This window comes from Sinocyclocheilus rhinocerous, unplaced genomic scaffold (genome assembly GCF_001515625.1).
Source record: "Sinocyclocheilus rhinocerous isolate Xijiao unplaced genomic scaffold, SAMN03320098_v1.1 scaffold1606, whole genome shotgun sequence".
NCBI classification, from domain to species: domain Eukaryota; kingdom Metazoa; phylum Chordata; class Actinopteri; order Cypriniformes; family Cyprinidae; genus Sinocyclocheilus; species Sinocyclocheilus rhinocerous.
In genome coordinates, this window is record NW_015628313.1 from 617,761 (window position 1) to 630,651 (window position 12,891).

General features: G+C 37.2%; 1 protein-coding gene across 1 annotated transcript in view; it reads left to right on the forward strand.

The window, feature by feature from the left end:
* Positions 1–12,891, forward strand: part of syne1a (spectrin repeat containing, nuclear envelope 1a) — a 133,452-nt gene that overhangs the window by 25,501 nt on the left and 95,060 nt on the right. The window contains exons 27-49 of the mRNA XM_016548796.1: positions 274–346; positions 460–624; positions 891–1,034; positions 1,250–1,345; positions 2,316–2,456; positions 2,537–2,697; positions 3,356–3,506; positions 3,648–3,875; positions 3,970–4,068; positions 4,749–4,936; positions 5,044–5,167; positions 5,301–5,467; positions 5,811–5,964; positions 6,060–6,685; positions 7,624–7,803; positions 8,204–8,354; positions 8,446–8,610; positions 9,497–9,679; positions 9,805–9,906; positions 10,039–10,242; positions 10,343–10,550; positions 11,312–11,424; positions 11,651–11,856. Coding sequence (XP_016404282.1) covers positions 274–346; positions 460–624; positions 891–1,034; positions 1,250–1,345; positions 2,316–2,456; positions 2,537–2,697; positions 3,356–3,506; positions 3,648–3,875; positions 3,970–4,068; positions 4,749–4,936; positions 5,044–5,167; positions 5,301–5,467; positions 5,811–5,964; positions 6,060–6,685; positions 7,624–7,803; positions 8,204–8,354; positions 8,446–8,610; positions 9,497–9,679; positions 9,805–9,906; positions 10,039–10,242; positions 10,343–10,550; positions 11,312–11,424; positions 11,651–11,856 — 4,029 coding nt within the window. The remainder of the gene's footprint in view (positions 1–273; positions 347–459; positions 625–890; positions 1,035–1,249; positions 1,346–2,315; positions 2,457–2,536; positions 2,698–3,355; positions 3,507–3,647; positions 3,876–3,969; positions 4,069–4,748; positions 4,937–5,043; positions 5,168–5,300; positions 5,468–5,810; positions 5,965–6,059; positions 6,686–7,623; positions 7,804–8,203; positions 8,355–8,445; positions 8,611–9,496; positions 9,680–9,804; positions 9,907–10,038; positions 10,243–10,342; positions 10,551–11,311; positions 11,425–11,650; positions 11,857–12,891) is intronic.

The following is a 12,891-nucleotide window of genomic DNA, read 5'->3' on the forward strand; positions in this document are numbered from 1 at the left end:
TTCTTTAAAGTAAAATGTTCAATTTGACATTATTATGAAGTGCACTTTTTTATAAGTGTACTTAAGTGTGCTAAGAAGCAGTCATTAAAGTGTACTTTCTTTAAGTAAGCTTAAGTGGCCTTTTATTTATCCTGCAAGTACTTTATTTAAAAGATACTTTAAATATTTGAATTAAGCGCACTTCCTCACAAGGGACAACATATGCTGGTGATCAGGTTGTGTGAAATTTTCAGGATTTTTTTTTTCATTTTTTTTTTGTGTGCTGTGCTCCAGGTTCAGTGAGCTCTCTGGATGGCTTCTTTTCCAGCAGACGACTCAGAGTGGTGCTGAAACCTCCTCTGTCCAGGTGAGCTCACCCCAAATCAACATGATTAATGCTCATCTGCATACTGTATATGTGTATGCAGACCACTGTCTGTTATGTGACTTCAGCTGACCTCTCTCTTCCTCTCTCTGCAGATGCAGCATCGGGCGGTAAAGGCTCAGGGTGAGACTCTGGACTGGCTCAAAGCTCGTCTTGCTGTCCTGGAGGACATAAGTCCTGAGAGTGAGGGTCACACACAGAGAGCTGCTCTTGATAAACTCTCACAACAGTTTTCTGCACTGCTGCTGTCTCTGTCTGAGGTGAAGGATGGTCTTCATGTCTTCATGTTTGCTCATGGCCACTTAGTTCTGGGTTATAAATGCAATGTTCACTTCGCTTTGGGAAGGAAATATCTGCAAAAGAAAATGCTATGCAAATGTTAATATATGGCTATTGGAGAAAAAAAAACATATTTGCATATCATCTACAGGAACTTTGCATTGCACAGATATCTGTGGCATTACTGTTTACGACATTTTGCTCTGATGATATTTTGCATGGTTAAACTCTTTTACTGTTTTCTCAGGATGTTCCAGTTGCAGTGGCCAGTGAAGGGAACATGAAGTCTGGAGAGCAGTTGAAGGAGGAGGTGATCCAGACACAGGAGCACAGAAGAATACTGAACACAGAGAATGTAACAGAGGCCAAACAGCTGCTTCTCATTCACCAGGTAGAATTCATTTTGTTGACACACATAATGCAATAGACATGATGAATCTGCTCATCGATTTTATTTGCTAATCTGATTGCTGTGAATAAGTGACTGTTTGTCATGCATGATATTCCAAGGGGGAGATCTCAGAATCATTTATTTTATTTTTGTGTTCCCTTTCCTTTTTCCTTTCTCGCTCTTGTCTGTCTTACCCTTTCATGGTGTGTACATAGCAAAATATGAAAACCCAGCAAAAAATAGAGACAGATCTCCGTTCTCAAAGTAATTTCTGTAAAGAAGACCGGGCAGCTCAGGAGAAACACCTGCAGGTAACGCTTTCAATCAAATAATGATATTTACACATAGGCCATATTATAATTGGCTTTAAATTAGCACCAGGTGCCAGATTAACACCAATAACTTGGAGGTATCTGTAAGTGTTCTCTAATTTTGATCAGAGATCTTTTTCAAATATCTAATTTGAGTTTTTTATACTGTGCTTCAGAATACAATTAATTTATGAAATATGCTTAAAACTGCCCTACTACTCCTGTTTTAGGAAATTGGAGGTTGTTCTTTAATTTTGATCTCCACTGTGTGTATGTGTGTGTGTGTGTGTGTATGTGTATATACAGTGGGTACGGAAAGTATTCAGACCCCCTTAAATTTTTCACTCTTTGTTATATTGCAGCCATTTGCTAAAATCATTTAAGTTAATTTTTTTTCCTCATTAATGTACACACAGCACGCACTATTGACTATATATATACACACACACACACCAAATATTATTATTTTTAAATATTAGTTATTAATCATAATTTTATATTAGATATCTTATAACTAACGCTCGTTCTCGTTTTAATTTTTCTAGTTATGCCAAGCTCTAAACAATTTTTTTTTTATTAATTAGAAATTGTAAAAAAAATAAAAATAATAATAATAAGTTTAAAAAAATCCTTATACTTAATCCTTATCCAGTAATCACAAACAACTGGAAAAGTCATGGGGAAAGTCATTTTCCATGAATGTTGTTGTGGACAATGGGGGTCCTTGGAATCAAAAAGACCTTAAAAATCTCCTCTCTTCAGAGGACCGAGCTTGTTTCCAGCAGACAATCATAACTGTTTGGCTATTGTTTGAGTGCATACTTACTGTTTGTGCATAAAGTGTAAGCCTGTAATGCAACATGAAAAACTGCAAGAAATGTAATCACCCAGATTTCTTGCAGTTGGTTTCACCTTTACAACAATTAGTGGTGAAATGGTACAGTATTGTGTGATTCTCATTGGTCATTAGGTCACTGTGAGTGCATGGCAGGAGTTTGACGTGGAGAGAGAGGCCATCTGGCAGTTTGTGTGTCTTGTCAGTCCTGTCCTGCAGAGGGAGCTCATCTTCAGCAGCCTGGACAACTTCAAGATTGAAATGAAAAATGTTAAAGTGAGAGCACAGACAGAAAAAATAGTAGTTTGTTTAATGAACTTTTGGCTGAGACTCATGTCTGTGTGTTGTTTGTTTAGGAGCTTCATGAGCAGGGTAACATGTTTGCTGTTAGAGCTGAGTCCCTGGTGAAGAAGGCAGCAGATATTAAACTTGGTCCTCAGAATCAGTCTTTACTACAGGATCAGGCCCAGTCCACAAAAGAGAGACTGCAGGAGATACAGGCCAGCCTCAGGAAAATGTAAGACAGGTTTAAGTCAGTATGTCTTTATCTACTGTACATACATGTAATGTACAATTCAAGAGAATTTCATTTTCAATTATGTCAGATTGCAGTAGTCTGCTGCATCTTTAACAACATCTCTCAGAAGTGCCCTGTGATATTTTTGGCCATTTTTATTTTAAAGTACAATCATTATGTTTCTAAATATGCTAAAGCACATTTAAAGAACTTGATTATAATGTCAACTGTAGTATATTAATTAATGGATACATTTAAAGTTAATATTTTTTTGTGTAATAACTGTGTAATAACAAATATTTAAATACATGACATTACATACAAGTTTCAATAAAAGTGACATTAAAGTATATTTTAGATTGCCATAAATGCTTATCAGTACATTTGGCAGTACACTTCAACCATATTTCATGAAATTGCATACAAAAAAATTATATTTAATGGGTCAAAAAGCACTCTAAAGTTAACTAATCAAATTTAATATAAATTAAAACTATATTACATTTTTATTTAATTGTAAATAACATGCAATTAAGTGTCTGAAAACATTACATTCAGTATATTCTTTCAGTAATTAGTTATCTCTTTAAAAGTATGCTAAAGCGTACTTCTTTTTTCACAAGTGGTGCTTCTTTCCTGTTTGTCTCTGTTCCAATAGCATGTCAGATCTGGAGATGATGCACAGATGGTGGCAAGGTTTCAGCCGTGAGTCTGAGGCTTTCTTCTCTTGGGTCTGTGAAAGTAAGAAGGAGCTTGAAGCTTTCAGCAGAACCTCTGCCAACCTGGATGAGCAGATAAACACTGTGGAGGTAAACAGAGATGATGGATGATGTAAACCTGGATCAGAAGACTGTAACTTAATAAACATAACCAAATTAACCAAACAACAAGATAGGTTTCATTTAGCACTCAGTGAATAATGTCTCAGCATTGATTTCGCTCCTTCTTAGATGCTGAAGGAGGGCTTAGAGGAGAAGATGGACGTCTTTAGTCGATTGGAGACAGAGTTTCAGACCTTAATTCATTTCATCACACTGAATGAGGCAGGGCGAATTAGAGCACGTCTGACACAGATTGGGAGGTACTGGGAGGAGTTTAAGAATAGTGTGGAGCAACAAGAAGCAGAGCTTCACTCTAGCTTGAAAAATACAAACCAATTTATCCAAGATCTCAATGAGGTGACATTACATACAGTACTTGGCTCTCCTCCGATCTGATATATTATTTAAGCCAATTTAGATGTGTGTTACTCATTGTTTTCACACATTTTAGGTGGAAGGTTTCCTGAATGGACTACAGGAAAAACTGAACGTACCAGTTACTTCCTGTACATCAGCATCAACGACATATAAAACTCTCCATGAACATATGGTTAGTATTACATATGTTTGGGAACAGACGACATAAAGACCGAAATAAAACAATCTCCATACCATATATACTGTACCATCTTGACCAGGGGTGTCAAACTCAAATTTGGGGCCACTAGCCAACAGCTTCAACAAATACCATTATTTATACAATCAATGCAATCTAATTTTGATGTAATGGTTAAAAATTCTTTAAATGGAAAATGGCAAAAATATATAATAATTAGTTCACATGTACAGTATGATATTTGTGAATATTAATTCATTTTAAAGTCAGAAAAATAAAATGAAGGATTAGTCGCAGCATGTCTGTTTGTTGCTGTCTCCTAGGATACAGCTTCAGTTAATTTTTGTTTTAGGGCTATAATAAGCCATGTAGAAAAAAAAATATTGACTGCTGTTTAATAATCCTTAAGAGAGTAACGAAGACCAAACCAAAATGCAGAAAGTAAAAATCAATTTGCAGACTGGATTAAAAGATAAACTATTTATACTTTAAGGGCTGTAAGTAATAATCCCCATATTCGGCCGGAGGGCCATTAGTATGAGACCCCTATTCAAGACCATATACAGTTACGATCACAATAACTGCTGCTTTTAAAAATGTGTTTATTTAAGGGCATTTTAGTCTGCTAGAGTAACATTTATGTATGACACAAACTGTGTTTCCTTCATTCTCAGGATGTTGTGCAGCGTTTACAGCAGCTGGGGCCCAGGCTGATGTCTCTGAGTTTGGGCTGGAGGAGGCTGTCTGATGGCGGACAGCTGGAGAAAGCTGTGGCTGACCTTCAGCAAGCTCACAAATTACATACCCAGCAAGCCACTGAAAAACTATCAAAACTGGAGAACCTGTTGACTCTGTGGCAAAGGCATGTGTTTAAATGTATATTTGTTACATAATGTGTTGGAAGAGGTCTTCGTTACACAAATTAAAACTGTAATGTAAAATGCAATGTTTTGACTCTCTGGTTTTTAGATATGAGAGAGATCTGTCACTATTGCAGTCCTGGTTGAACAGGTGCGAAACTCTATGCAGTTCAGATTCTCCCTACCTGACCACAGACAATGTGAAGCTACACAGCCAGCTTCAGATGCTGCAGGTGAAGTCAGGGGGCATTTTAGGGATTTTCAACACTCTTGGTTCCTTTTTTAAATTCCTGTTGTGTGACAATGTGGGACTCTATGTCTTTAATGGCAAATAACCCTTTTTTTTTTTTTCTTATGATGTTCCAGGACATGCAGTCAGAAGTTCCCTCTCAGGAGTCTTTGTTGGAAAGTTTGGAGACCCGTGCAGAGTCTCTGTACTCTTCAGCTTCAGAGGAAAGGACCGCAGAGCTTAGAGATATTCACTGTAACCTGGAGGAGAGGTGGTGTTCTCTCAGTACCAGTATACCACTCAGGTAAATTTTATTTTATTTAATTTTTTGGCTTTTTAGTCCTTGTCATTTGGCTTTAAGTCTATCTGTTTGCCGATGTGCTTCTAAAATATGCATGGGGGCATATGCAAAATCTGTCCATACTGCGGATGTTTCCTCATGCATTATCAAGTAGTAAATCATGGTTCAATGTTCAAAAGTTTGAAAGAAGTCTCTCATGCTGACCAAGACTGCATTTATTTGTTAAAAAAATATTTGTAAAATACAGTATGTTTCTCACTGCATGTTTTACAAAGTTTCTTTTGCATTATCAAATATTCCTTTAATATGGATGGGTGAGACCTGACCTTTAATTTTGTATTTTCAGGATTCAGGAACTTCAGTCCCATCTTTCTAAGTTGGAGCAGTTCAGTCAGGTCTCGCTTGCTCTGACTCAGTGGAGTGAGAACTTCCTCAGGCACATTCAAAGCACCTGCAAAGTCAGCATAACTGATCTACAGGCTGCTGATTCCAAAACCAAGGTACATTATGTCTTTATAGTATATCATCCAATCATCATCCTTTCATGTCTAAATTGAAAAATATATAAATATCGGTTTTCTCCAATGGTTTAAAGGAGGACAAGATGTCCCTTCAGACCCAGGGAAAGTCCCTGGAGGACTTACAGCCACATCTAGATGCTCTCAGCCCGTCTATAGCCCCAAAAGACCTGCAGCACCTCCAGACCAGGAAGGAGGACTGCCTTCAACTCTTCAGTGAAGCTCAGAGTTTAGTAGCGCATCGAGATGAAGCTCTACTCAAACTAAAAGACTTCTGTGAGACTTACAATAAAGCCAGAACCTCTCTACAGACATTCCAGGATGCTGTTGAAGGAAGAGGGAGCTGGGATGACTCCAAAGTCAGGGAAATAAATCAGGAACTTGGGGACCTTGCCAAGGAGTTAGCATGTCTGGAGGTGCAGGCTATTAGCCTGGATATCATCCTGAACAAATCACATTTTCATTTACAGGTGTCAGAGGAGGCAAGAACATCCTGCAGAGGGCTGGTGGATGATGTTGTGTTGAGCGTGCAGGTGCTTCAGAGAAGCATTGGGACAAAGCAGAGTGAGGCGGAGGCACTAGCGGCCATGTGGAGTTCCTTTACGGGACGGAAGGAGCTGCTGCTTGGGAGTCTGGCAAAGCTGGAGGACAGAGTCAATATACCGTGGCCAACAGAAGCCAGCACCCATGCCTTTCAACAGAGGTACAGGCACTTATGTTTTCTCTGCCATTACTGTCTTTAGGGCCTTTTCACACCAATTCTGATGTGGCTGGTATTTAGTATCTGGTATTAAAATCTATTTTGAGTATGATTACTAGTGGACAGTGCTATATACATAAATAGAGGTGTAAACAGGGTTCAAAATGTTTTCCGATCACTCAAACCACATACCACATAGAAAACAGCGCATCATGTCCACATCACATTTGCAAAACTAATCCGTCCTGACATCAGCAAAAGACCTTGACCAAAATAAACACTTAAAACATCAGTTAAAATTTATCAAATATTTTTAGTATAATTGCTGAAATATCTTAAATTTGAACTCTGCCATTTCAAGTAGTTATTTTAGTTTAATGTAAATATAATTAAAATAAATAATACTGTACAGTGAAATATTTTTTTTCTATTAATTATAGATTATTAATACAAAATAATATTTTCCATTTTAATTTCAGTTACAATTTTAGTAATTTTGGGCATTTTTAGTAGTTTTTTATTATATGTCTATATTGGTTTTATTCATAATTATTTCAGTTGTACTTATTTTAGTACATTAAGTTAAACTAAATGAGATTGAAAATGAGAATTATTTTATTTCTAGTAATGAAAAAGTTTTTTTATGGTTTTAATTTTTAAAAGCTATAATGGTGTATATATACATAATAAAACTAATAAATAATAAAATATATCAATAGAATTATAGTAACTTAATGTATACTCATAATAATAATATGTATATTTAGAAGCATGCATATACAATATAAACTGTGCTTTACTGTTGTAAAATTGCATTTTACATTCCAAAAAATGTGGACTTCAGTTGTTTACTCTAAGCAAAGATATGAGTTTTGTAATTTTACTCTAACAATGGCAAAGTTTGTGCTATGCTGTTTTAATAATATCTGTTTATTTTTCAGGTTGTGGTTGCTGAAGCAGTTGGAGGAAGAGATCGAAGCCCTACAGCACAGTCAGCTGTGGTTGGGAGAAAGAGGAGAACAACTGGCCCACAGAGACTCTGAGCTTGCAGGAGATGCCCAACGGGACGTAGCCTTGGTCCAGTCCACCTGGGAGAGGACTAGGGCAATTATTGTGGAGGAGTGAGTATTTCGCTATCCAAGCCTTATACACTAAGTTCCCATTGAAACTTAGTATGTTTGGACAGAAGAATGGTTTGTCAAATTGATCTTGATATGGATGACTTATGGGAGGGAGAGGCTGGAGTGGGCCAGTGGGTTGATGGATGGGTATTTTGACAGGTTGCGACTGTTGCCATGTTTAAATGCAATTTAAGTGTGGTTTATTGTGTGTGCGTCATTTAATGGATATGTGGGTGAATCTCTAAATAGATTATCCGTTGGATTAAAGAAACTGAAGAAAGGGGAGAGTGTTTTGAGCTATTGCCAAGACTGCAGTGCGTGTTTGCATAGCTCTATTGATGTTCCCCTCACTTCGTGCCTAAAATCTGAGAATTGGCTGCTTGTGTTTTTCCCCATACAGCCATGACCTTTGTGCAAACCTTCTTGAGCTCTGTAGGGAATATCAGACCCTGAGAACCAGGATCAGCTCGGTCGTAGAGAGAGCTCATGCCATCACAATGGCCCAGTCGGACCCACACAACCCTGAGGATATCCACAGAGCTCTGTCACGGGTTAGTGCCTCAGCATGTGCCACCTATTAAACAACTGATTTAGATTATGATAACAAGCACACAGGTAATAAGGTTATCTCTGTTTGCTCAGCTGGAAGCGGTGAGGCCAGAGTTGGCGGCCACTAAGGAGGACCTGAATAAGCTCATTGGTTCAGGCAAACGCCTGACCAGCGTACTGGAGAAGCTTCCCGAGGAAAGCATTCAGAGTGAAAATGTCACAACAGAGATGGATGCCATTGTTGATCAGTGGCTGGATGTGAGTGCATTTAATGCTTTTCATTAGACATTTAGCATGCTCGGTTTAGTCCCCATCACTTTATGAAGTAACTTGAGGCAGGGATGTATCAAATCAGGGGAAGCATTTTCTATCGTCAAACATGTAAATATGCTCATTTGAAAACTTAAATTGGTCGTAAAGAATGATTGCTCCTACAAATGACAAATGTGTAACAAGTTAATGAGAACATTGAGAATTGGCACTCAGTGTGCTATGGAAGCTAGTTAAAATCATTATAAATTATTATTTTTTTATTTTGTTTTTGCAAAACTATTTTTTTAATTTCGATATTGCAAAAAAAAAAAAAAAGTAGATTCGTGATATCGACCAATTATTGGTTGTCATACAGTTGTTGACTTTTTGATATTGACCAGATTTTAAGTACCAATGCATCCTTTATTCTTTATATTTATCATTTATTTATCAATTTTATGATACAAAAAAACAAAAAACAAATAACAATTCAGATAAAATGGAGGTACTGATGGAAAGAAAGAAAGAATGAAAGGTGAAGCACTTCAATGTACAAACGCAGTCATAAACATGATACAAAAAACAAAGAAATAAACAAAAAAAACAAATGACAGTTCAGATAAAAGGGAAGTATTGATGGAAAGAAAGAAAGAAAGAGAAAAAGAAAGAAAAAGAGAGAAAAAGGTAAAGCACTGAGATGTACAAACATAGATAAAGTAGTAGGTAAGTACAAACAAAATTCTATACATATGGATGGTGACGTAGAAGTGAAATATATGCATCCCTTATGCTGGTGAAATGAGTGTGTCTACTCTTTCAACTGTGGTCTTCTTATTATTTACATCACATTATGTACAGGATGCACTAATGGCCAGTGTTCATTATTGTGCAGATCTCTGAGAGGACGGATACAGACATCAGTCTTTACACTCGCTCCCTTGAGCTGTGGAATGACATTAATAAATTGGCTAATGACATTGAGTGTTGGAGTGCCATCTCTGTCAGTGAGCTCAGTGAGGGAGCTGCCAGTCTACTCTCCACTCATGACATGGACGAACGCCTCTCTGAGTTCAAGGTGAGATCTATTTAGCCAAGGCGATTTTAACCTGGTAAAGGAAACTTAACATGAAAAAATACATAACATAAAATCAAAACCAAAACATGGTACAAATAAGAACCATACTTTCTGTGTTTGTACAGCTGGAGTTGAATAATAAGGAAGATGAACTGAAGGTCTTGCAGGCAAAGATGACACAGCTCCAGGAAGTGATGAAAACCCAGCACATGCACAATGAACTGCAGGTATTCATCAGCAGTGGTTGTGACATTTGTTGTGATGCATGATGTTTCATCATCTAGTATGTAAAGAGAATAAAAAACACACTGCCAGTCATGGCCACTGGTAAACCTAGCACGTGTTCTTGCTCTTTTGAGGTGATGGCTGCAGATCTGAGGAAGCGGATTTCCCATGCTGCAGAGGTGTATGAACAGACCAAAGGCATGTATAAAGACTTCAACTCCCAGAGGCAGCAGCTTCTAGACCTAATTTCCCAGATTTCAGAGCAGCTGAAGACCTTGGAGGACTCGCTTTCAGAGTTTTCAACATCCTCTGACCCAGAGAATTTTGTTAAGATCAAGGCTAGTGAAGTGACTGAATTTTATTTAAATAGAGAGGCAGAAATCTGCTATGTAGGCATTTAACATTCAATTAAAAATGATATACCCTGTATTTTGTTAGGAGGTTGAGAGGTCACAGAAGCAGTTAGAGGTGAGTCTGGATGTAGCAAGCGAGTCTCTCAGAGCACTATGTAGAACGTACCCAACTCAGCACCTGACCCTGTTGGGTGACGCTGTCTCCCACCTGGTCAAGAGGAATGAGGAAGTGACACAATGCCGCAGCCAGATCCTGGGGTCTCTTCAGGATGCTCTACTGCAGCTCTTCAATGGTGAGTGTAACAGTAATTAATAATAAATTAATTAATAGTAATATTTTTAACATTGATTAAATGATCAAATGTACACTACAATTCAAATGTTTGTATTTTTTGAAAGAAGTCTCTTATACTCACCCAGGCTGCATATATTTGATTAAAAATACAATAAAACTGTAATATTGTGAAATATAATTACAGTTTAAAATAACTGCTTTTCCTGTATTCCTGTAATGGCAAAGCTGAATTTTAATTACTCCAGTCTTCAGTGAAACATGATCCTTCGGAAATGTTATTATTTATTACAGTATTTACTGTCACTTTTGATCAGTTTAGTGTGTCCTTGCTTGAATAAAGTTCATTTCTTAATTTATTTGTTGAAAAAAAAAAAAAAGACTGACCCCAGACTTTTGAACAATAGTGTACGTCTCAGTTATAAGTAAACTAAGACTTTAGATGGGATTTTAAAACCACATACCATTAAATTGGCTCATGAATAGTTTATTATAGGTATTTTATTTATTTATGTTTGATTGAAATGGTTCTGCACGGCACTCCCTAAAAACATGACAGCCACACACCTGTGCCTCAGATGCTGCCTCTCCCACTGACATTATGATTGCTCCCGGTGGAATTGGTTGAGGCTGGTTACTAAGACAACAGAGAGCTGTTCCATCCATACACACCTACACAGTCCATCTGTCCGCGTGCAGCAACAGCTCACATATACTTCTTCTTATGGACTGTCGTTCTCTTTCTGTCTTTCCTTCTGCTAGAGAAAGCACATGCTTTTAACTGTTGGCTGTCTGAGTTGAGGGCTGGAATTGAGGACTGCTTTGAGCAAACAGGAGATGCTGTTGCTATTTCAGCTAAGCAACAAAAGCTCAAGGTAGCGTCATACAACAAATGAAATGACTCAGTCATGTAATGAAACATTGCACCAGAGCAAAGCAATAAGGCAACTACCAGTCAGAAGTGAAACATTGAAGAAGCATTAACTAATAGGGGATTATGCCGGATTTAAAATTTGGGATTAGGAGCCATTTACCATTATTAATAACAATGGTTCATTCTGTCCCTTATGTAATTGGATTCATTTATCCCCTCATTTTTAGACTGCAGTAGAGGAAGTCATGGAGGGTGAGGAGCACTTGGCTCGGGTTCGTGAGGATGGAGAGAGACTCCTCTTGCATCTCACCAAATGTGGGACTGGAAGCATACAGGAGCAACTGGACTCTTGTCAATATGCCTTGGATTCATTTATTATGGAATGCCGACAGCGCATACGGGCCCTGGAAGAAAGTGCCAACCTATTAAATGGGTAAGTTGTGCTCTCTGAGCCTACAATCTAAGCTCAGGCACTTGAAATAAAACTATATTCATTAGGCTATATTTTGATTATTTACAAAATGTCAAGACAATTAACAGCATGCAAAACAGGACAGACCCTATGGACAATAAAGGTACGATCACATTGCACAGCAAAATTGAGCAGAATTTTATAGGGATTTCAATAGGAATTGTCACACTAAAGAATCTGTGGTTTCCCTATACAAATTTCATGTTGGGTTCAAGTTCGGTGAACCTTGACACAAAAATTCGCAGCACTGACCAATAGCAAGCCTCTTGTTTTGTAGTCTTATGGTTTTTTTGTAGTGTAGTTTTGTAGTTACCAGTTTTATATTACATTACATTTCAATATAATAAAATTATCTGTTTGGAAAGCTGTTATTTACGGCAAATTTTTTTATTTATTTTTTGCTTTGAATTTTTATTTTGTCATCATTATTCCTGTGTTTCACACACAAACAGTAAATGTGACTGCACCTTGAGAGCTACAGTTAGGAATTGCTCATCAAATTCATCTTTTAAAAATGTTTTCAGTTTTCTGTAATTAAATCAAGGGTGGAATGTTTTCTGAGTGAGACAAACCACAAAATTAATCAGATTCATTGCTAATACTTCGTGCTGTATTTCCCCACCTAAATGATGTAACTTCCTGGAGGTAGGGCTGCACAATTAATCGAATTTCTAATCGCGATTACAATTATGGATGCCACAATTACGTAATCGTTCAAAGCGGCAATTAATCGTTCAAAGTCCACTTATGTTATTCTGCGTGCTTAAGATGCGTTTTTTTCTTTCTACATGTTATCTTAAGGGTTTTTCCCATTATTTTAAATTTAGCTTTAGTATAACATTATAATACTATTCATATTTTTATTTTTTTTATAATTTAAAGAAGAAACCAATCCGATGTATAGTTGACATTTGAGGCTTAATACTATAGAAAAGCACAAAGTTTTTCAGTTAGAGTGTTTTCAGCTTGTTTATTTTCATATAAAAATACGGCATG